Below are 24,332 nucleotides of genomic sequence, written 5' to 3'. Positions count from 1 at the left end.
TTTATTATGCTAACCCACTTAAAATCATGCTCGACTGAGAGCAAATACGTAGAGACTTACGTAGACTTGTTCTTCTAACATCTACATGTGTTCCTTGGAACTTAACATAGCCAATAAACTTGTCAACCATTTTTTTTTTAAAGAAACATTTGTATTTCCAGCACCCGAGTGATAAAACCGAACCAAACGGACATCGGTCGGCGTGTAAAAGTGCGCTCCTCTCATCCCCTATACTCGTCCGGGCCCGCGGCGCTCGGGGCCGAGCGGCCCGAGCGGCCCGAGCGGCCCGAGCGGCCTGAGCGGCCTGAACGGCCCGAACGGCCCGAGCGGCCCGAACGGCCGGAGCGGCCTGACCGGCCCGAGCGGGTGGAGAGGCCGCCGGCGGCGCGGCCGGCGCCGACGCCCGCGCCGCACCCGGGCGCGCTGCAGCCGCAGCTCCCCCACCAGCCGCAGAGGCCCCCTCAGAACCCGCAACTCGCGAGGCGATCCATCAAGTAAGTACTTACATACGATACCTAGTTTACTATCATAAAGTTAGATTTTAAAGGGCGAAACATACGGGAACGCGGCACAGAAAAGTTACCAAACCTCTGCTTATATGGAGTCCTCGATTGACAACCAACTCGCTAGTGGGTAAAGCTAGCTCGCGGTATTTGTTTCCATATGTTTGTTTGTTAATAATCGATGAAATGAAAATGGCCCAATATTGTAACATTTAATTGTACCTTGTTTCGTGCATATTATTTGAATCATGATCTGATATTTGTACAAATGAAAAACAATAAATATATTGCTAAGAAATTATTGCTCACGATTGTTATGAACGAAATGATAATAAATTGTAAATTTGATTATTATACTCGATTTTCAAAAGTTATTTTATAACTGTGATTGTTTACATTTATAGCAGGCTGGCTTCTTTTGTTAAACCGTTGTAGTTAATATATGCAGATACTAATAAATATTTAGGTATTTTTTTATATATTTTTTTTTCTAAGATATCTTAGCATATAGCAATGCGGTGTAGGTATTGGACAAATATGTCGAACGACAATAGAATTGCGGTTACATAATTATTCCCAAACGTTATCTAGTCTCACATTCATATTATTCATGCCATCAAATATGATACAAATTCGCTTGCGTAAATAGTGAGATGCTATTTCACTTTGTCACATTCTAATAATAGATGGGCGATTCTTCCTGGCAATCTACCCACTTATCGGGCTCCAACTTAAATTATGATGTCAGTGAGATTGATGGCCGTATGCCATTAGAATAGTGGGGACTCGATGTCTGTTGTGTTTCCAACATAATAAGCAACTATATTGGAAACACAACTATGTTGGAAACAAAACAGACATTGAATGTTTTGGCAGTGACTCTAAAGTGAGCTCCAAAGACAAAGTCTGTCTGTCTGTCCGCCACTCTGTCTGCGACTTTGTTTGGTGACCATTATTGCTAGAAATCTGTAATCTGTAATAAATAACGCTGTCTAAATGGTAAACGGTAAAAACTTTGAATTTTTTCGCCTTAGTGTCGGCATATATGTTAGGAAATAGCTTTTTATTGCTATTTTTTGTCAGTGTCGTTTTTGTATCTCTGCGTAAAGTCACCGCGAACGACGATTCTTAAAAAGACTTCCTCAAATTACTTAAACAATTCAACTACTAAGGAAAACATGTATTGCCTTAGCGTAATTAAATACCATTCGATACAAATATTGTGTTTCTGCATTCTAGCAAAAACAAAAGACGGACTTGGTTATTAGCAGCCATTACCAAGCTACTAGTAAATTGTCTTGCTCCGTCGGATTTGGACGGGCATTACAACGTCAATCTCGGTTTTCATTATTGGTTTTATATTGTTCTTCGCCGGCCAACGCTTACACGGCTATTACATGTGATTCATAGCCAAGGCTGTCCTATTTGTTATGGACGTACAAACAACATTTAACTGATGCCTTAAGGTCGTAGCAATAGGATTCATTTTGTTTGTTAACTGTGTTGTTGCCGTTATATATGTATACATTATTTGCGTTATTACAATGGAAAAAGGCGCAAAATTGTAAATATTATCTTTGATGTCGATTGTATAATACGGCAACGCGTCACATGACAACTCGAAAAGCAGGAAAACGTGAATTTTAATTGCAGATTGCAACACATAGGCCTCATGATTGGTTTTTCTGAAATATTCACACTGCTTTGGTACGATCCGAATTACAATCATTACGAAAAATAGTAATTTGCCATGGAAGGCTATTATCACAAATTCAACATAATTATAAATCACCAATCAAGTCGTAAATACACTTAATTTCAATCTGAAACATCATGAATCATGAAAATCACGAAGATGTTATATTATTCACACAGGCCGTGCTCTGAAGCATATTTCTTCACTTGGTAGATCTTACAAAGAGCATGGTAGAATAACATTGTGGAAAAACCATGGGTTTCCCCAGTAATCTTATGAATAATAGGTACCTACGTGTCTTTCATAAAACCAATTCTAGTTATAGAACGTCACAATAGCTTAAGAAACCCATTATATTCAATACATAAACATATTTAAAACATTACAAGACTGTTATAGATGGTGTTTTTGGTAGTATGTATGGCTGTACGCCTAAAATATTTTATAAAATTAAAATATATGCCTATAATATATTTAAAATATATGAAGTTTTTAACTGCTTTAGATTTTAGGTACAACTAATTAACGTGTTTTGTTTTCTTCTTTTCAGAGAAAGACTTATACAGTTATTAGCATTGAAACCCTTCAAAAAGCCCGAGTTATACTTAAGGCTTAATCAAGGTACGTTCATAAATCCTTTCATTTCATAATACAACTCAGTTCAACAAATATTCTACATAAAATTTGTGAATATTCTGAATTTTATAATTGAATATTCGTTGACATGACCGCAGATATCGTAATTTTTGTACCGTTTTTGTTAAAACGTGGGTTAAATAGTAAGAAAAACACTTTTCAAATATTTTATTGTGATGTATACTCTTTCTTAATTAATTGGTGGTTTGTCTTTGTCTTAAAACATGATTTTATATTTGACACCCAAAAACAGACCCAAATAAAATACATTTGAGTTATTTCCTGCTCTCTGGTCCCGCATTCTTGTGAATAAATTGTGCGTTGTAATCTATATCCTACAAAATTGCCCATGTCTCAACGAAAACCTTCCAAATATACGATGTCTATAAGTAAGTACGAAACTCTAACACCCGGCCTACCATTACAGAGGGAATCAAGGAGAAGGAACGCAGTGTGGTGAACAAGATCCTGCCACAGATAGGCTCGCTGAAGGACAACTGTTATCACTTACATAGGCACATATGGAACGACGTCAACGAGGATTGGCCGTTCTATACCGAGGAGGAGAAACGCATACTCAAGAGGTCGGTCGCGCGGCTTCTTACTCAGACCAAGCCAACTTTGCATGCCGTTTGCTGTGCCAGAGTGTGGCAATGTCATCATAAATGTCTAATTTCTATGAAAATGTGACCTTTGTAATCTAATGACACTTCTACTTGGTTATGTCAAAGTGTACAAAGTTGGTCTACGTCATTGAACCAATTCCCTTAAGTCCAACTCAGATAAAATTGCAACATCTTTGCGGAGAGAACATTGTGAATGTACTGTTGTCAAATTTTAAAAGGAATTTGATGTATATGGTAGCATTTCCACACTGACTTGCCAAATTCGTGCAGTATTTGCTTGGACTGACTACAGACATGTTTCATAATACGAGCATGTCTTATCCGAATACTAAGTTCCCATAAATGTAGCTTGGAAAGAAGTTAGATCATCAAGTTTACCTCAAGATTTCGTTAATGCGTGGTCATAAATTTAATGAAACACATGTTTTCACATAACATTTATGACCATGATTGTAAACTTGTTCATGCTTAGCGTGTCTTTACTTGTGGGCATAGTATTTATGTTGGTAAATCCCTAAATACAGCACTAATAACTTGAAAAGGATCCCTAGTTATTGGAGCAAGAGAAATGACTGGCAAAAAATGTACAAAAATAAAATATTACAATCGCTCAACAAACATTAAATTTTTGGGTTGGCCCCATAGTAAAAGTTCTTCAGTGTGACCAACATATTCACCTCTCAGCGTATGGTCAAACATAACAATTTCAACAAGTCAATAAAGTCTAGAAGGAATGCAATTGAAAAAACATATGTTTTAAGCTGAAAACAGTGAGCGTATGCATATCGCATTCTTTATTTGCATGTATATTATATAGTTTGACCTTGCAGAGGCGCGTTCACCGAGGTCGGTAGATAAAGACTGAGTAAAATGTGACCTTTACTGACGAACACTCTAATATAGACAAGTTGTGTTAAAGACTGGATATCCGAAGCTAAAACTTAAAGCTGCATATCTTGGGCCCATAAATTTTGTGTGACGCTTTGACTTACGATTATAACGCCATCTAGTGAGACCACCAAGTAAATGGCGTAGAATAAGCGGAGGTCAAATAACCATTATGTGAACGAAAACTTAATAGAATGACGCCTTATACTTGTGCAAAAGAGGTACCAAATTTTCTATGGATATTGGTGGCGAAGCGGCCGTAAAAATCCTTTCGGTCTTTACTGTTTAATCCGATAGACAATTGAGCACCTTGTCCTATAGACCTAGGGTTGCCGCCTTGTTTTTACAAACAAATAGTATTTTTGTCAAAATATTGAAAAAAAAAGTATTTACTGGAAAAATTTAAAAACTAAAAATCCTAGTCGCATACAATGTGATATCGGTGACATTTGTATACCCCTTTATCTAGTCATGAAAATATAGTATTTTTCGTACTATATCGTTACGTATAATATATTGTACAATTGAATAAAATGTATATTATAGTACGGGTGGCAACCTTATATAGGCCCCAAAAGAAGCCTGCTATTTATGATTGATGCATTTTCATCGATTTGTACTATTATTGCGGGTTGCATGCACAATTTAGTCTGACTAATGTAACTCCGCTGAGTATACTATGTAATTTCCCAAACAAAACATTTTATAGAACTTTTTACGGTGACAGACGGTTTGGCGCAACATGGCCTTAGTCGTGCAGTCTTAATAATATCTGTCTCTGACTCTACGAATGACACTTAAAACTTGTGAGATATCTTAAACTATTTCAGTATCAGTATAGTTTATAATTTGTCAATGATATTGAAAAGCAAACTTTACATGAGTTATTATTGTGGTCACATTTCAATGAATCTAAACGTAGACCTTCAGCCCGTAATGGAAAACTTGCTGTGTTTAATAGTATCGGGTCAACTATAATCACATCGCAAATGCTTCATTGTGATGATTAAACTTTATCATGTACGAAAAGCAACATTGTCTTGTAACTGGTTTAAATTCTTCATATTGTATTTATTTAGATTACAGTTATTAATATTTCTGCTTGATGTACAAAATTTCAGTGAGCTAAAAGGGGAAGGTATTTTTTTCGGAAGGGTGTACTAATAATTTGATTTTGGTGTTAAATAAAATATCTTTTTTTTATAACACCAACTCCTCAATTTTATTTTGTGCACCATAAATCTTCGACCTCTCGCATCTAAGTAGTGAGTGCTTGGATTGTTGCAAAACCACGAGTTTTTACTTTAAACTGTTGTTCGGTTCCTGACGTCTGGTGTTCAATATGGAACTATCACGAGTATGTCCATCGTTATAGGCGCCAATGTAACGTTAGGCTTAGGGTAAATTTCTTGCGGTTTCAGAATCGCATACAGTGTAACTTACGGTATGCTTCATATTGCACGGACTTGCAAGACTGAAACCGCAAGAAATTAATCGCAGTGCGTTCTTAGCTTAAGGCTGATACACAGGTTGGGGTAGAAATTGCAGCGGCGCGCTGCCGGGTCTGATCGTATAATATTTAAAATCGAAGCTATCGCGAGTGTATCGCCAACGATGCAGCAATAAGTGACGTGTTTATTAATATTCGTCACGTTTAACAGGCGGAAACCTCAAAATCTAACACCGCCCGTGTCGAGCGACTCCACCAACTCCCTGTCGCCGCGCGCGTCGCCCGGCGCGCCCGGCACGCCCGGCGCCAAGCGGCCCGGCGCGGCGGCCGGCGCGGGGGACGAGCCGCCCGCCGCCAAGAAGCAGCGCATCTCGCACTACCGCCGCCCCAGCCCGCCCTCCTCCGGCTACGCCACCGGCAGCTCCGGCGCCTCCTCCGGCGAGCGCCACGCCTCCGACAACGAGGACGACCGGACCACAGGTACTACACACGGGGCGGGCGGGGACGAGCCGCCCGCCGCCAAGAAGCAGCGCATCTCGCACTACCGCCGCCCCAGCCCGCCCTCCTCCGGCTACGCCACCGGCAGCTCCGGCGCCTCCTCCGGCGAGCGCCACGCCTCCGACAACGAGGACGACCGGACCACAGGTACTACACACGGGGCGGGCGGGGACGAGCCGCCCGCCGCCAAGAAGCAGCGCATCTCGCACTACCGCCGCCCCAGCCCGCCCTCCTCCGGCTACGCCACCGGCAGCTCCGGCGCCTCCTCCGGCGAGCGCCACGCCTCCGACAACGAGGACGACCGGACCACAGGTACTACACACGGGGCGGGCGGGGACGAGCCGCCCGCCGCCAAGAAGCAGCGCATCTCGCACTACCGCCGCCCCAGCCCGCCCTCCTCCGGCTACGCCACCGGCAGCTCCGGCGCCTCCTCCGGCGAGCGCCACGCCTCCGACAACGAGGACGACCGGACCACAGGTACTACACACGGGGCGGGCGGGGACGAGCCGCCCGCCGCCAAGAAGCAGCGCATCTCGCACTACCGCCGCCCCAGCCCGCCCTCCTCCGGCTACGCCACCGGCAGCTCCGGCGCCTCCTCCGGCGAGCGCCACGCCTCCGACAACGAGGACGACCGGACCACAGGTACTACACACGGGGCGGGCGGGGACGAGCCGCCCGCCGCCAAGAAGCAGCGCATCTCGCACTACCGCCGCCCCAGCCCGCCCTCCTCCGGCTACGCCACCGGCAGCTCCGGCGCCTCCTCCGGCGAGCGCCACGCCTCCGACAACGAGGACGACCGGACCACAGGTACTACACACGGGGCGGGCGGGGACGAGCCGCCCGCCGCCAAGAAGCAGCGCATCTCGCACTACCGCCGCCCCAGCCCGCCCTCCTCCGGCTACGCCACCGGCAGCTCCGGCGCCTCCTCCGGCGAGCGCCACGCCTCCGACAACGAGGACGACCGGACCACAGGTACTACACACGGGGCGGGCGGGGACGAGCCGCCCGCCGCCAAGAAGCAGCGCATCTCGCACTACCGCCGCCCCAGCCCGCCCTCCTCCGGCTACGCCACCGGCAGCTCCGGCGCCTCCTCCGGCGAGCGCCACGCCTCCGACAACGAGGACGACCGGACCACAGGTACTACACACGGGGCGGGCGGGGACGAGCCGCCCGCCGCCAAGAAGCAGCGCATCTCGCACTACCGCCGCCCCAGCCCGCCCTCCTCCGGCTACGCCACCGGCAGCTCCGGCGCCTCCTCCGGCGAGCGCCACGCCTCCGACAACGAGGACGACCGGACCACAGGTACTACACACGGGGCGGGCGGGGACGAGCCGCCCGCCGCCAAGAAGCAGCGCATCTCGCACTACCGCCGCCCCAGCCCGCCCTCCTCCGGCTACGCCACCGGCAGCTCCGGCGCCTCCTCCGGCGAGCGCCACGCCTCCGACAACGAGGACGACCGGACCACAGGTACTACACACGGGGCGGGCGGGGACGAGCCGCCCGCCGCCAAGAAGCAGCGCATCTCGCACTACCGCCGCCCCAGCCCGCCCTCCTCCGGCTACGCCACCGGCAGCTCCGGCGCCTCCTCCGGCGAGCGCCACGCCTCCGACAACGAGGACGACCGGACCACAGGTACTACACACGGGGCGGGCGGGGACGAGCCGCCCGCCGCCAAGAAGCAGCGCATCTCGCACTACCGCCGCCCCAGCCCGCCCTCCTCCGGCTACGCCACCGGCAGCTCCGGCGCCTCCTCCGGCGAGCGCCACGCCTCCGACAACGAGGACGACCGGACCACAGGTACTACACACGGGGCGGGCGGGGACGAGCCGCCCGCCGCCAAGAAGCAGCGCATCTCGCACTACCGCCGCCCCAGCCCGCCCTCCTCCGGCTACGCCACCGGCAGCTCCGGCGCCTCCTCCGGCGAGCGCCACGCCTCCGACAACGAGGACGACCGGACCACAGGTACTACACACGGGGCGGGCGGGGACGAGCCGCCCGCCGCCAAGAAGCAGCGCATCTCGCACTACCGCCGCCCCAGCCCGCCCTCCTCCGGCTACGCCACCGGCAGCTCCGGCGCCTCCTCCGGCGAGCGCCACGCCTCCGACAACGAGGACGACCGGACCACAGGTACTACACACGGGGCGGGCGGGGACGAGCCGCCCGCCGCCAAGAAGCAGCGCATCTCGCACTACCGCCGCCCCAGCCCGCCCTCCTCCGGCTACGCCACCGGCAGCTCCGGCGCCTCCTCCGGCGAGCGCCACGCCTCCGACAACGAGGACGACCGGACCACAGGTACTACACACGGGGCGGGCGGGGACGAGCCGCCCGCCGCCAAGAAGCAGCGCATCTCGCACTACCGCCGCCCCAGCCCGCCCTCCTCCGGCTACGCCACCGGCAGCTCCGGCGCCTCCTCCGGCGAGCGCCACGCCTCCGACAACGAGGACGACCGGACCACAGGTACTACACACGGGGCGGGCGGGGACGAGCCGCCCGCCGCCAAGAAGCAGCGCATCTCGCACTACCGCCGCCCCAGCCCGCCCTCCTCCGGCTACGCCACCGGCAGCTCCGGCGCCTCCTCCGGCGAGCGCCACGCCTCCGACAACGAGGACGACCGGACCACAGGTACTACACACGGGGCGGGCGGGGACGAGCCGCCCGCCGCCAAGAAGCAGCGCATCTCGCACTACCGCCGCCCCAGCCCGCCCTCCTCCGGCTACGCCACCGGCAGCTCCGGCGCCTCCTCCGGCGAGCGCCACGCCTCCGACAACGAGGACGACCGGACCACAGGTACTACACACGGGGCGGGCGGGGACGAGCCGCCCGCCGCCAAGAAGCAGCGCATCTCGCACTACCGCCGCCCCAGCCCGCCCTCCTCCGGCTACGCCACTCGCATTGCATGAGCATTCTAAATAAGTTTAGGCGCGTTATATGTAATAAGCGTGGCGATCAAAGGGTACATAACTTTACGGCGATTTATAACACAGAGATGATACTGGAATGTTCTGTTGTAAATAATACCTTTACATTAATTACTCAGTACTTATACTTATAAATCCTATCTCATTAACTACATTTAATGATGTGTTGTTACCTTATCAATGTACTATAAATCAAATTCCCTTTCGTAGATGAATGCTTAATACGAACATACGTAATTAATGCAAATAAACCATTACCGTAAACGATCAACACTTTACCATCGACGATAAACAAATACAACGTATCGACAGGTTCCATTAAATAATGAGTACAATAACTCACGATATAAACGTGACCAAAACACGGTGTATAAAATAATTGATGAAATATCGCTTGCTACACAATCAATATAGATAATACATAGTTATTTGATATCGAAATTTCCGTTGTAAGTAACTATTTTTAGCTAGGTTATTTTATAATTATTTCTTACTAGCTTATGCCTCACCACTAAAACATATACTACTTCCATAGAAAATAGAACTGTTTTCTCCCCCTAAAGGTATAATTTCCGCGATAAAAACTATCTCAATAACAAATTTCGTTAAAGCGTAAAGAGGTAACAGGCAGAGTTACTTTCGCTTTTATCTATATGCCTATGGATATGAATTCTGACATTCTTTCTCAGATTAAGGTCTGATTTCTGACTGTTCAAATTAAGCCTAAGTACGTCACTTAACCTCGTGAGACTAATCCTGCCCTGTCACGGTCGCCAGGTACGGATGTAAATCAAACAAAAGTTAGACTCCAACTGAACTGTATTGGGTACATAGTGTTGATGACTTACCATTACAGTACATTACAATGTACATATTCGTTGCATTTGTATTAGAACTTTTTAGTGAACCAAATAAAGTAGCATGTCTTTTGTTACTTTTTAAAACAAACTAAATACGTTCCAATTTACTTATAGAACAAGGTTCAAATTAAAAATTGGAAAACTTTATATGGTGGGTCTTACAAGATTAACACAAAAGTACCTAATTAGGAAACGTTAATAGTTATCATTAATTAGTATAACATACTTAGTGAAGAGTATTTATTTAATTACTTATCTATTTTTGTATTTGTTACAGTCAAAAAGGATAACGGCTACACCCTCAGTTTTAACACTGTCAAGGAGCTTTGCCCGAGTCCTGTAAAGACGAATGGTTATAGAAGTAGTCCCCCAGTAGAGCAAACTAGTATCACAGGTATGTACACCATTTTACTATCCCTTATGTACAGTCAGCTGCAGAGAGACACCTCTCACCCCCCCTGCATAGACTGAATGTATGCAGGGGGGTCACCGCTCTCTGCATCTGACTGTACACTAAGGTTCTCACTACATCAAATCCATAAATCAGTAGAAATACTGTTGTACTGTTATACCTTTTAACAAACAGCTACACCCTTAACTGTCCATCGGTAGACCTTATGCCTTTTGTAATAAGGTCCACCACTGGACATTTAACAGTGTGGGCTATGGTTAATGGATTTTAGATTAATGCCGGCTAAGTAAGAGCAACTATAATTCTGTTTTTTTATTCCGTAGACTAAAATGACATTTCATGTGGTACTAATAAATGTCATGTCTTACATATGAAACGTCATTTTAGTCTAGGGAATAAAAAACAGACTATTCTGTTTTCTATTCCGTAGACTAAAATGACATTTCATGTGGTACTAAGAAATGTCATGTCTTACATAATGAAACGTCATTTTAGTCTACGGAATAAAAAAAAAGACCTTAATTCAATCGATCGATCAAATGCCACAATATATTGCAAATCACATGCGATTATCGGCGACGTTCAGATACCATAAGTCAACAAAAGAATATTTAACCCCACCCTTGAGACACTCAAAAATTGAGTTCACTTAGAGCTAGGGGATATGTCAAAAGCTAACTTTTCAGCGACCTTGACATGACAAAAGTGTGGAGGTACCACTTAGATCGTCATATTAACGTAGTAAGTGGCAGTTTATCTCTGTCACTGCAGACTGAGCTGAAATCTGAAGGCCTACCGCGAACCACGCGCGACGTGTTACCTCCCTGTCACACTTACGTACGAATTTACAAGTGCGACAGAGAGGCAACACGTCGAACGTAGTTCGCGGTAGGCCCTCAGCACTACTATTACTGTTGTTAGCTAAGGAGTGGTTAACTAGTTAGCTTGGTCAGATGTAATGTAATATAGAGTGGTTTTGTTATGTCCTACCATACTCTTTTGAGTGGTAAATATGCGGTCATAATGAACAATTTTTACTATGGGACCAACCCCGAAAACACAAAAAAAACTGTCTCATACATTTCAACGAAACATTATGTCAATGTTTTATATGGAACACCATATTCTTTTTCGCGAATTCGGGGTTGGCCCTATAGTAAAAGTTGTTCATTGTGACCTACACGTTGACCCCTCAGAGTATGGTCATAACAAAATCACCCTGTATAATCAGGGCAACATAACAATCTGCATAAGAGAGCTTGAACGATGAAATGCTTTTTTTTTCATAATTATGTATGTAATATTTTGGCTGCATAATTTAATATGTTTATTTTTATTTTCTTACAGAAAAAGACATCACAAATACGGAACCCTTAGAAAATACTGAATTAACGTCGGGGCCCGATGAGACCATGACTGATTTGGAAGAGATTGAAAGGTAACTAACCCATTCAGCGCTAATCACGACACGTTGTCGTTTTGCCTCTACGTAGCATTCCCGCTACATACCGGGACACCCACGTTATCGGCTCAGTGGTGAATGTGTTAAAGAAATAAATAAATGTTTTGGGACAATATTACTCAAAACTAAGAAAACTTTGTACATACTATAAGTGCTAGGCGACGATAAACATACTTATTTAGATAAATACATACTTAGATTTTTTTATACCACGTCGGTGGCAAACAAGCATACGGCCAGCCTGATGGTAAGCAGTCACCGTAGCCTATACCTGCAACTCCAGAGGTGTTACATGCGCGTTGCCAACCCTTTAAAAACCTGTACACTCCTTTGAAGAATATCTAAGCAGTGAAATCGTGTAGTGAACTCTGATTTAGACGTACCAGCATCAGCTGCCTGTCTTAAACCAAATAATAATAATAATAACAAACATTCGTGATAAATGCCTTTACCGTGATTAGAACCCGGGAAATTATTATCATCCTTCATTTTACAAAGAGTTAAAGGAAACAAACACTGAAATAATAAAAGTCCGAAATTAATTGTTTTGATAGAATGTCTAAAGCCCCTTAAACGATATTCGGACTCTCAACGCAATCTTGAACGTCATAATCATTATTGTCATTTGGGTGCATTAACTTTTTATGTTTGAATTCTTCCCGAAATGTTAAAATGCTTTGTGCTAATATACTCTATTAATGCTTCTATCCGAATAGTTGGACGGCAAACTTTATACTCGTACACGGAATTTTGGACGTCATACTCATAATCATTATCTTTAACTGGGGGAAACTACTTTTTTTGGTTGTTATTCTGTCCGTAATGTTAAAATACGTTCTTTTTTTCTACTATAATATGCTAAGTGGGCCACTTAGCAACCAAAATGACTATAAGTAACCCTCTGTTGGACCCCGCCTGCGATACTTACCATCAACAACAATATTCTTGTGGGGTTTGTTTTCCTCTTTTTTAGTGTGCAGTCGGGTTTTTTGTTTTTTTTTTATAATATTTTTTTTTGTACATGTGAAAGTAACAGTCGTATTGTGAGTCGCTATATCATCAAACTAGACAAAAACTATAATTTGAAGGTTACGTCTTAGGATACATCGCATTCGCTCTTTGGCACGTTTCCAGCCTCCATTATGTCTAATCATCGGATGTTCGTTAGAGAAAATTGTACGGATACGTAATAAATAACCAGTTTCTCATAGAAAGTTGCGTTGAATGACATGCACTTTTTAGCAATAGCTGTGATGTTGCGATGGGCCTTGGTGTATCATTGGTCATGTTATACCTGCATAAGCGTACGAACCGTTTTTAGTTCTGTGTAGACGTAATGTTTGCATGCACTTGCTGGAAAAATATTTAACCTACAATCACAAAAACATTTTGTCATGAATTTTCTAATTTACATGCACTTTTCAGTGATTGGTCAAAATTCAAAAATTTATTCTGCAAGTAGACCTCAAAGGCTCTTTTACAAGTCAATACAACATTTATACTAACATCATATAGTGACATGAAAAATACATAACAACATTTGTAAGTACAACAGCCAATACCTGGGTAAACATTACATTATAATAATCTTAAAATAAATAATTACTACAATACAATAGAGATGTATAGTCTCTATAGTTAAAAACACATTAAATCTGGAGATGTAAAAGGTCCCCAATGTCAGAGTACTAATACTAATAAAATTTGGAGGTGTAGTCTCTCCAAGTGTCAAAATAAAATTTATACTAAATAAATAAACCGCGTCTGGACTGTTATTAAACTAGCGGTACCTGTGAAGATGTGCTTAAAGTGTAATAATTGCTCATGTTCTTTTTGAAAACATTAACTGTTTCTGTTTTGTTGTAGTTTTGTTAACGTTATAGAGAACTGCAAATATACCTATGACGTATATGCCACAAAAGGGTAAATCAACTTTTTCTGTCCCTGGTTGCCATAGTTATGGTCGCCTGGATCACCCTGTAATTCCTGGTTTTATGGCAGGTTTAGACCCTTTCGACGCATAGTACCAAATTCGCAATGTGCCAACATACTCATATGTCCAATTCCGCAAAACCCCAATTTCGTAAAGTACCAAGTTTGTAAAGTGATCAACTCGCAAAACACCAACTACGTTAGTTACCAAATCTGTAATTCGCATAGTACCAACTTTGCTAGTTACCAAAGCTGTAACACGCGGAGTAGAAACTTCGCTAGTGACACTTTGTGATCGTCAAAAATATCGTTACTCCCGGTAGTGTACAATTATATATCAGATCTATACATATTCTTTCAAACTATCCTCTACCTCTACCGCAACATATGTGGCACTATGCGTATTGGCACTAAGCGTATTTGGTATTGTGAGAACTTGGTGCTTTGCGTGTATAAAAATAATACTCCGCGAAACGCCAAATGGCACATTGCGAATTTGGCACTACGCGTATTGGCACTAAGCGTATTTGGTATTGTGAGAATTTGGTGCTTTGCGTGTTTAAAAATAACATTCCGCGAAACGCCAAATGGCACATTGCGAATTTGGTAATATGCGTCGAAAGGCATTTAGACTAACCAAACATCCATTTTAATGGTCGTTATAACCCATTTCCACAATGGTTCTACCTACCTATCTACCATGCACAAGAATCACTACACCTTATAAAACAAATTCCCCCGCCGCGTATGTCTGTCTGTATGTTCGCGATAAACTCAAAAACTACTGAACGGATTTTCATGTGGTTTTCACTTATTAATAGAGTAATTCTTGAGGAAGGTTTAGCTTTATAATTTGTTAGTTTTCTACTACCCGTGCGAAGCTGGGGCGGGCCGCTGGTTATTCTAATAAACTGTGTTACTATTGTCGCCTGGCTGACGGAACAGAATAACAACAAGAAATAGTTTGATTCACCCGAAGTCAAAAACATCTTGTCATGGTGTCCTTGACTTTTGTAGGATCATTGAAATAAGTCAATGTCAACATATTTATGAGCATGTTAAGTGTAGATATGTTTTCAGGTGATTGTACTGTGACTTTGTTGAACGTAATATATTTCCGTGAATTTCGCAAGCGCGCTAATCAGATCCGTGACGTCGGAAAGTGAAAGTAGTCCGATTGGCCATTCTATGGGTATCTAGGCTTCGTTTGTGGGTTATAATGTGGAATTAGAACTTATTACAATAGAAGTAAAATACTCTTAGTTTTTTTTTATAAAGCGTAGCGTAAAAAGTCAGTTGTGTTCCTGCCTGAGTAAGGTTGCCAGTTGCCAGAGCTCAACGAGGGTGCCGAGTGTTAGGGTCGGCAACGCGCATGTAAGATCTCTAGAGTTGCAGGCGTCTATAGACTACGGAGACTGCTTACCTGCTCACCGCCTGATGGCGGGCCGTATGCTTGTTTGCCACCGACGTGGTATTAAAATATATTAATCCTCGCCCGAACTTTTAGCGTTGTTTTTATTTGTATTATGTAGGATATTAAGATTCTAATTAAGTAATTAGATGCTTTATTTATTATTTTAAACTTATTTATGACAACGCCACATGAGTCATGATTACTTGAATGAGGTTAAAATAAAAAGAATGGCCATAATGCATTAATTGATCCAAAAACAGTTTTCGTTTTTTATTCTTTATCGTAAAATATGATAAACATCTAAGCTTTAATTGTATTAACCATGAGTGGCAAAAATAACCAATAAACTCAGCGTAAGCACTTTTTTTATCTCTAATCATGTCATAAAACCGGTAGATATTTATTTACTTTTTGTATTATTTTTTAGACTATATCGTAAGACTTGGCTTGACCCAATTATCGTTTCAATTGTAAAGGTATTTAAACTGCTTGTGGTCCAAAAAAATTCTGGGTGTCTGGAAAAATAAGAAAACGCTAAATTTCCAGCTGGTCACGTGGGCCGGTGCTCACAAAAATGGAGCTACATTGGATGGCCATGATTTAGTTACTCTACAAGGAGGCTTGACCTTCCGAAGTATTGTTTTATCAGTACGCCGCTGAAAATACTAAATATGATGTAATTTCAGGCAATACCCGCCAATAACGAGTTCGAGTACGCGGCGCGCCTACAAGAACGAGTTCGCGGAATTATACACCGAGTACCAATCCCTCTACGCGCGCGTCGCGCAAGTGGCCAAACTCTTCACGTCGCTCGAGCTGCAGCTCAAGCGCGCGCCGCCGCACTCGCCGCACCATCAGGTACAGAATACCAGTCTTAGCTGGCGTAAGTTGCGTTCTCGCGCGCTACTCCATACATCTAGCGCGACTTCAAGTATGGACTCGCGAGCGAGAGCGCAACTCATGTTAGCCGGTTAGCTCATGCGCCGCCACACTCGTTGCACCATCAAGTATGGAATACCAGCCCTAGTATGCACGATGGAACGTATTATAACCCAGTATGCGTCCGAAGATCGAAGTGACGGATTTCGGTAGGTTGAGGAACACAGAACTCCTGCTTCGATTAGTAGATGTCAAGATGAAGACTACAAAACTAAAATAGTACATTACGATACAAGTGCGAAAAATAGGAAATTCGAAACGAGTGGCGACAAATTAAAACACGACCGAAGGGAGTGTTTTAAATCGACACGAGTTGCGAATTACCTATTCGCACATGTATCGTACAACGTTTTACAGTACATATGGCCCTTTAAATGTTCGACACAGTAACATAATATGCTACTTCTCGCACTAGTGCTATAAAGTAGCCCCATATGTACTGTAATGAAACTTCTGGACCTGTTTACCGGATGCATTCGCAATGTGCTCCTAAAGTGACTTGAAAATTAGAGGGGAGTTTTCGCTTAAAAGTCTGACATATGAATGGGTTAATAAAAAAACTTCCCGATCTGAACAACTTACTCGTCCGTGCTTTCTTTAGATTATACTTGTTAAAAAATATAAATAGGTACATATGAACACGTCCGGTGTGAATTTGCAGAGCATAGAACAACGCATCGTGGAGGAGTACCGGCGCGTGCAGAACGACGGCGAGTACCAGGCGCAGAAGCGCCGCGTCAACTACCTGCACCGCAAGCTCACGCACATCAAGCGGATGGTGCAGCAGTACGACCAGCTGGTGAGTGCGCCGCTCACTATTTATTTTATTTTTTTATTTATTTATTTAAGAAACAAACAGTCTTTTATAGTTATATATAGCACAGGAACTTTTTTTAAAACTAGACTTACAGTTTCCTTAATGAAAATATTTTAACATCATGCTTATTAAGTAGTTTCTACATAGTAAAACAGAGCTATTAGTGCGCGCAAAAACAAAAAACAAACAAAAGAAAAGAAAAATTATGAGAATAAAAACATAAGAGCATTATAACAACCTTATGGTATTGTTTACAAACTGAAATCTCAAGGATTTATTATCTATTAATAAAGAAATTATAAAAAGCAGTAACATCTAATACTGAGATTATTTCTTTTCTTTACCGCTCTATACAGACGACTACTTTTCTATGTTCGCGTAGAGCCCTAAGGGACACACGTCGCAAGCCGTAAAGTGCAATTCGGCACGGGCTCCCAAGAGCAAGTCATTATGACAGAATACTTAATATTTTATTTAACAACATAGGTAGAGTCACTACAATTAACTGATTTTGCACGAACATATACTCACTTATTTGTTGCGTTTGAGTCGTTCATCTGTTCCCTCGAATTAAAATGTGTGTGTGTTGCGCTTTTGGCACCAGAAAATCAATGTGTTTTGATTTGAAATAACAGTTTCGTCTTAACGATCTTAATTTATTCTCCTCTTTCAACTATGCCTTTGTCTGCAATTGTCTGAAATAAGGAATAAGCAGAAAATGTAAATATAGTACTTTATATGTATTCGATAAAACCATTGTTGTTTCAAAATAGGTGTTAACAGACCTGGTTATATTTAATATGAAGCTTTATTATTTTATTTTCAAGTCTGTCACACGATTAAAGGACCTACCAGTAAGTGTAATAATTAATTTCTGGTATTAGAGTAATTGTTATAAGACACCGTTCCTTCTCTAGATTTTTTAGTCGTTCATACCGTAACTTTGGAATATAGTTATACAATGCAGGAAATTCAATGGAACCATATTTAACCCTTTGACCGCCTGATGTCGACTGACGAGCGTCGCTACAGTTCAATATCAACTTTCATGCATTCCGACAAGGTTCATATGATGACGCGCCGCGCACGACCGGCGTGGCGTTCAAAGGGTGAATCTGAGGCCCTCCGCACAGGGAGCGGAAGCGTAATTGTTTGATTGGTTCAGAAGTTTTGGTTTTTACGCGTGTCGTTACGCCTGTCGTAATGACGACATAAATCTCATACGCTACGCTACGACGACGCTTCGTGTGCGGACTTGTTTTAAGTACGTGGCCGTAGTGCTCTCGTTCTACGCGCGTATTACGATACACTTACGCGCCGTGTGTCGAGGGCCTAACCCCCTTATTCATAAACATCTAATAAAGTTAACAAGCCGCTAATAATCATTTGTCCCTTTCCGACTTATTGATATGACAGAAAGGGACAAAAGATTATCATCTGCTTGTTAAATTTAGTAGGCGTTCATAAATAACGCTATAACCCCCTTATTCATAAACCCCTTATCTAAAATTACGATGCCGCTAATCATCGTTTGTCCCTTTCCATCATACCAATACGTCGGAAAGCGGCATCGTAACTTTAGTACACGTTTATGAATAAGGGGGTAAGTGTCCAGATAAATAGAGTGAATAGAACGTGGATAGTAATATCGGCGTGGTGTCCGCAGCGCAACCTGAAGTCGGAGCGCGTGGCGCCGGCGAGCACGACGCAGGCGTACTGACGGCGCCGCGCGCCCGCCGGCAGCCGCCGCCTCTAGCCGCCTCGAGCCGGCTCCAGCCGCCTCTAGCCGGCTCTAGCCGCCTCTAGCCGGCTCTAGCCGCCTCTAGCCGGCTCTAGCCGCCTCTAGCCGGCTCTAGCCGGGCCAGCCGTCGTCTCCACCAGGCCGCGTCGCGACTCCGATGATCCGGCCCGATTCAATACGTGGTCGCGTTTCCGATCTATTTTTACACAGTGCCATGTTCGTTTGCAGATTCGCAATCGTGTGGACTGAATACATAATTGTTTCGTTAATGATTTTAAGGATTATTATTATAGTTTTAGTGAACGAATTCCATATCTCGTCGAGAAACGCGGTCGAGGTCCGGCCGGTCCCGATAGTCGACATATCCGATGTGGAGATTATTTTAAGTTTTAACGTTCTTCCATTAATTTTTACTCGGCGCGTCGACCTCGACCGCCCAGAAATGTAGCGCATGACTCTCCCGTAATGTGTGAACATCTACACCGTCACAAACTTCCGATGAAAACCCACAGTGCATACATAACGATAAAATAATAGTAACTATGAAAATAGAGCAAATTATTTTACATTACGAGCTTTTATGTAACTTCACATCGTATATTTATTTATATATTTGCAAGCCATCACCCCTTTCCAGTGTTTATATGTAAATTGGAGGACAATATAATAAAATAACGTCATCAAAGAATCTGTATTGAGAATGAAAGTATAATATAAACCAACTTATTTTTAATGCAACTTACGTTATTACATGTATGTATAAATTCTGTCGATCGTGTTCTTTCTTTATAAAACTGTATTTTGCTTTTATATACATAAATATATATATTATACGTACAAATTATTTTATACATCGATAACTTACCACATTTCCAGTAATAAGTATCATTTCAAAATAACATACAGTAAAAGTGTGAGTTATACTCATTGAATACCGTAATCAAACGCCGTAAAGCTGGCCATACACACTAGGGTATGCCTGCGCAGTTTTATCAACCGCACAGGTAAACCGGAGCGTGTAGCATTCGACTGTGCAGTTTCCTATATAGCTTTGCCTGTGCATTTGAACTGTACAGGCAAAACTGCGCAGGCATACCCTAGTGTGTATAGCCAGCTTAACACAACGGTCGACTTGCGTTGTGGAGCCAACATTAACTTCTTAGATCTATTACTTTGTGTAAATTATATGAATAGAGAAACAAATTATTATCTACATAATATAGTCCACTTGATATTTTTTCGTCCACATTTTATTCCATTCGAAAATAATTGCCGTCTAATGTTGTTGTCCAAATGAAATTTGCTTATTAATGAATTACTGATTAATGAATTATTTTACTATTACCAAAAATTTTGACGAGTCAATTTTAAGACTATTGGCCTTGGAAACAATTATAACATCTTAAGTCGGTGATGTTCGTATATTGTCAATATGGTCCACGATCCTTTCAAGTTTGCCGTTTGAAAGGTCAAGTCCATCTTCGTCCCCTCTAAGGAATCCATCCATTTAAATATGGACTTTTGTTTTGTTTTATGATATCTTGCCCAGGTTCGTGTTGTATATAATATTTAAATAAAATATCCCGGTATCCATGGCCCGGCATATATAATAATGTCCTTGTTGTGTCCGCATATTTATTTATTTTCTAATCGCCATTGAAGGATCTTGTAAATATTATAAAACGCTTAAAAGTTCTTGAGATTGACGGTCGATACTGACTGCTTTTATGGTTTGAAATCTGTTAAAATTCCATACAACTTGTGTCCTAAAGTTAGCAACAACCGGCCAGTGTGAAACATCCACTAGGAGTAAGAAATTATTTTGGTCCTCTTCGGAAATACCCTCCAGAACACAATAAATTCTTAGTACATATAGTGTGCTCGGGCGAAGCTGCGGTGGCAGTTCGTTGACATTTCTTGGAAAACAAATCAATATTCTTGTACGACAACCTTTTTCCCTCGATTCCCTGGAATCTTAATTTTTCCAGCCAAAAAACGACCTTGTAGTTTTAAATTTAGAAATTAATTTAGATTCTCTTGCTATAGCATACTATACTTACTATTCTGAACCAAATCCGTAGTTGATCTTTTGCTAACAACAATAATAACAGTAGAAATGTCAAACAATTGTGATAAAAATATCCAACGACTTGAGAGATGATTCAATAATCTAATTAATTCATAGTTGGAATGCCATACTGTTATCCATAAATTGCTGTCAAATACAAACGTCTATAGAAATAGTAAAAAAAAAAAACTTTAAATTTAACAAATAGGGTTAGAGGTTCGTCATATTGTCTATGATAAGTAGGAACTTGGCCACCGCCGCCGCCCAGAGAGGAGAGCCGTCTTGCATATTTTGTCCTGATGTTAACGTCCATATTGAAATGATTTATAGCGTTAAGTAACTGGTTTTATCGTTGAACGGCAACTTTTCAAGTCCAGCTAATTCCAAACGCATATGAATCAATTGTAAGCGCAAGAAGCGTCCTAAATTCTAATGTCATTTAATGTACATATTATATACTTCTTTGTTATTATATGCGTATACGTATTATGATTGTAATATAATAAGTATGATGCAAGCATGCATAGGTTTACGAAACCTTGTTGATGGATACTGTTTATTCGGTTAATTTTGTCAATTATTGTGTCAAAATGAAGTTATTATTTCACTATGATTGTCAATTGTTTTGGAGTCCGCACAAGCGGCCCCATGACTTGCAAGTTGTTTAGTCAATTCAACAAAGTGCGGCCTTTAGTTGCTCAGTTAATAGTTGTCGTTTTATTGCTTTTTACTCATTAAAATGCTCAATGTTTGTGGTCATGATATTAGGTAATTTTCGTTGGATTTTTATTTATTAGTATTTATTTCACAGTCATTGTAAATTTTCGACACTTCGCGTTTTATTCATCATGACATTGCTTGCCCTTCTCACATTTTAAATTCAGTATCGAAATTATGAATATCATCAGAATGGTAATAGGAAACTCAATCAAATCGATAGGAACAAACGTTAAAAATGTTATTGTTACCACTAGAGTAAGCACTCTGAATTGTTTTATTGTAATTATTTGTTTTTCACAATGAGATACTGATTTCTTGTGTTAGTAATTTCAGGGGAATTGTTATTTATTGAAGTGGATATTGTGTAAGATGCATTCCATTTGTCAGAACCGTTGGTTAAGCACTGTTCATTGACGCACGTGATTCACGACTAGTGTATGAGAACTTGAAGTATATTTTTACAAAGATTTAATATCCTCTCGTAGACGAAGCTGGTCTGTAATCTGCTTGACGGGAACACGAGACTAGTGCCGCCACGCTGGCCCGTCCGCGTCTCCTGTTGCTGTCAATCTAACATCGACTTCTTTGAAAGAACAATATTTTGTATGAGATAAATAAGATATCCCTATAATGTTGAAATTCGATACATTGTCACAAAGGGAGGAAGAAAATGTCAAATGTTGCTCGATTGTTACCGATTAAGTAATTAGGAAGTTATGTATTTTTTCATATTTCTTATACAAAGGAAAAATATCTCAATGAAATATCATAGTCCAATGTATATATTTAGAGTCTAGTATCACATCTTTTTAAACTGAGTTAGGACTAATTCCAGATGTGTATTGTTCTTTGCGGCATGACAAACGCGCCACGTCGCTTGTGATGGCGCGTTCACGAGCTTGGCGGGGTGAATGTGACTGATCGTCAAGCGAGTGAACGCGCCGCAGTTGTTGTCCGCCAACACCGAACCTCGAGATGTCGGGCCGGTCACATTGACCCCATTATTAACCAAGCAATGAATCGGGCCTATTTTATGATACAGAATATTGTTATCGGGTGGCTGATTTGTCATGTGCAAACTTAACGCGTTATATTAGCTGATATCGTAGCGGCTAAGGCGGGCGTTACATAAAATCCTTACCTTACTTTTATTTTTAGATATAGTTGAGTTTGCGTATTCTGATCAAATGTTATTGTAAATTTGGTGTACAGTAGAGTGGAGAGCCGCGCGGCGCCGGCTCCTGGGGGATTACCGCGAAACACGTTGGACGTGTTGCCTCCCTGTCACACTTACGTACGAATTTACAAGTACGACAGAGAGGTAACACGTCGAACGTGGTTCACGGTAGGCCCTATGTACATAGTGCGGGCCGCGGAACGATGCTGCGATATGCCTTGTGCCCTCGGAGTGTCCCTGCATACGAGTCAAGACGTATAGACGGTGCGGTAGTGTTATTGTGTATAGATGTGTTTATACAAGCTCGAGTCGAGACTTGCCAGCCGGTTCGAGCGAACGACGACTTGCTATGAATCCTGACATCGGCTCACGTTAATTAGCTTTTAAATATTTCATCAAAATATAAAATACACAAAAAAAAATGGATATAAATTTCTCGACCAAGTACTGGTTGTTTTTAAATTATTAAAATGTAAAAAAAAATTAGTGTATAAACAAGTGTACAATTTATGAGTTATACTTTTTCTTTTCGGCATTTCATGTAACAGTGGAAGGGAGCTGACTGCGGTCGAGGGCTGCAGCCCTGTTGCGATCCTTCACTGTCGAAAGTTCTATGATTATGTTTGCAATTACTTTTGCTCATATCCCTCTTCCATTGCTTTATTTTTGTTTTGTCAGCTGACTAAGTGTAATATATATAATTTTGTTAAGGCAGGGTATAGAAGAGGTACTTTTATAATTTGAAATGCTTGATGATTTGTTTGAATGTTTAAAATTGAGTTGATTTTATCCATTATGAAGGAAGTCCCGATTAGTTGTTTTTTTTTTTAATTTGGAGTTCGAATGAGGCAGCGGATTAGCTTATAATTGTCAAGTTACCACAGATACAATAGTCAAGAGGTAGGCTCTCTTTGGCGTTGCCTTAACTGTTTGAAGCCGTTGGTTTGGGTCGCGAGCGACCCGCAGCGGGTAGTCAGTATTACACCACGCAAATCCCTTGAGCTGAAGAGAGGTTGTGAAAAGTATCGTTATAGAAGGTACCTATTCAAAATCTGGACAAACAGACTAACTCTTAAAAGCAATGTTCATTAATTTCGATTATGGGATCAGTGCCAAACTTTTTCTCTTTCTTGTTTAGCTCAAAATGTTGCTGTTTGGTTAGTCTGCCATTTTGTGAATATTTTGTTTTGATAGTAATATGTAAATCTTTTATAATATATTTGTTTACAATAAATAAATGACAACATTATAAATAAATAAAATTGTATTTTCCATTTAAACTGATGAAAAAAATATAAAAAGAATAATATGCAATGAAATTTGTTGTTTTATTTATATTTGGCATAAGTGTATTTTTGGGTCATACTCATTTTATAGTATTGTTGACTCGTTCAGGAACTGATTTTTTAATTTCGACCGCTAGATTTCGTCACTCGAAAATCTGTGGAAAACGGTGAAATGTTAATTTTAAATATGAGTGATGGGAATCTAGTGGTATTGACCATTCGTTTTCAATTCTATTAGTAGAATTTAATTAATTTAAATGCCTAGTAGTGGACAAAGTATTGAAGGGAG

General features: G+C 42.2%; 1 protein-coding gene across 2 annotated transcripts in view; it reads left to right on the top strand.

Moving 5' to 3' along the window:
* Positions 1–24,076, top strand: part of LOC133526776 (RNA polymerase II elongation factor Ell) — an 80,547-nt gene extending 56,471 nt beyond the window's left edge. Inside the window, exons 5-14 of one of the 2 annotated variants that reach the window (XM_061863518.1) lie at positions 162–494; positions 2,750–2,820; positions 3,263–3,419; positions 6,011–9,084; positions 10,353–10,469; positions 11,835–11,925; positions 15,982–16,153; positions 16,896–17,033; positions 17,879–17,905; positions 18,718–24,076. In XM_061863518.1, the coding sequence (XP_061719502.1) occupies positions 162–494; positions 2,750–2,820; positions 3,263–3,419; positions 6,011–9,084; positions 10,353–10,469; positions 11,835–11,925; positions 15,982–16,153; positions 16,896–17,033; positions 17,879–17,905; positions 18,718–18,771 (4,234 nt within the window). In that variant the 3' untranslated portion in view covers positions 18,772–24,076. The remainder of the gene's footprint in view (positions 1–161; positions 495–2,749; positions 2,821–3,262; positions 3,420–6,010; positions 9,085–10,352; positions 10,470–11,834; positions 11,926–15,981; positions 16,154–16,895; positions 17,034–17,878; positions 17,906–18,717) is intronic. The other variant, XM_061863520.1, reaches the window with a different exon arrangement.
* The last annotated feature ends 256 nt before the right edge of the window (positions 24,077–24,332 follow it).

This window comes from Cydia pomonella, chromosome 17, assembly GCF_033807575.1.
Source record: "Cydia pomonella isolate Wapato2018A chromosome 17, ilCydPomo1, whole genome shotgun sequence".
NCBI lineage: Eukaryota > Metazoa > Arthropoda > Insecta > Lepidoptera > Tortricidae > Cydia > Cydia pomonella.
The sequence above is the reverse complement of the archived record's forward strand: the minus strand, read 5'-3'. Positions and strand labels throughout refer to the sequence as shown.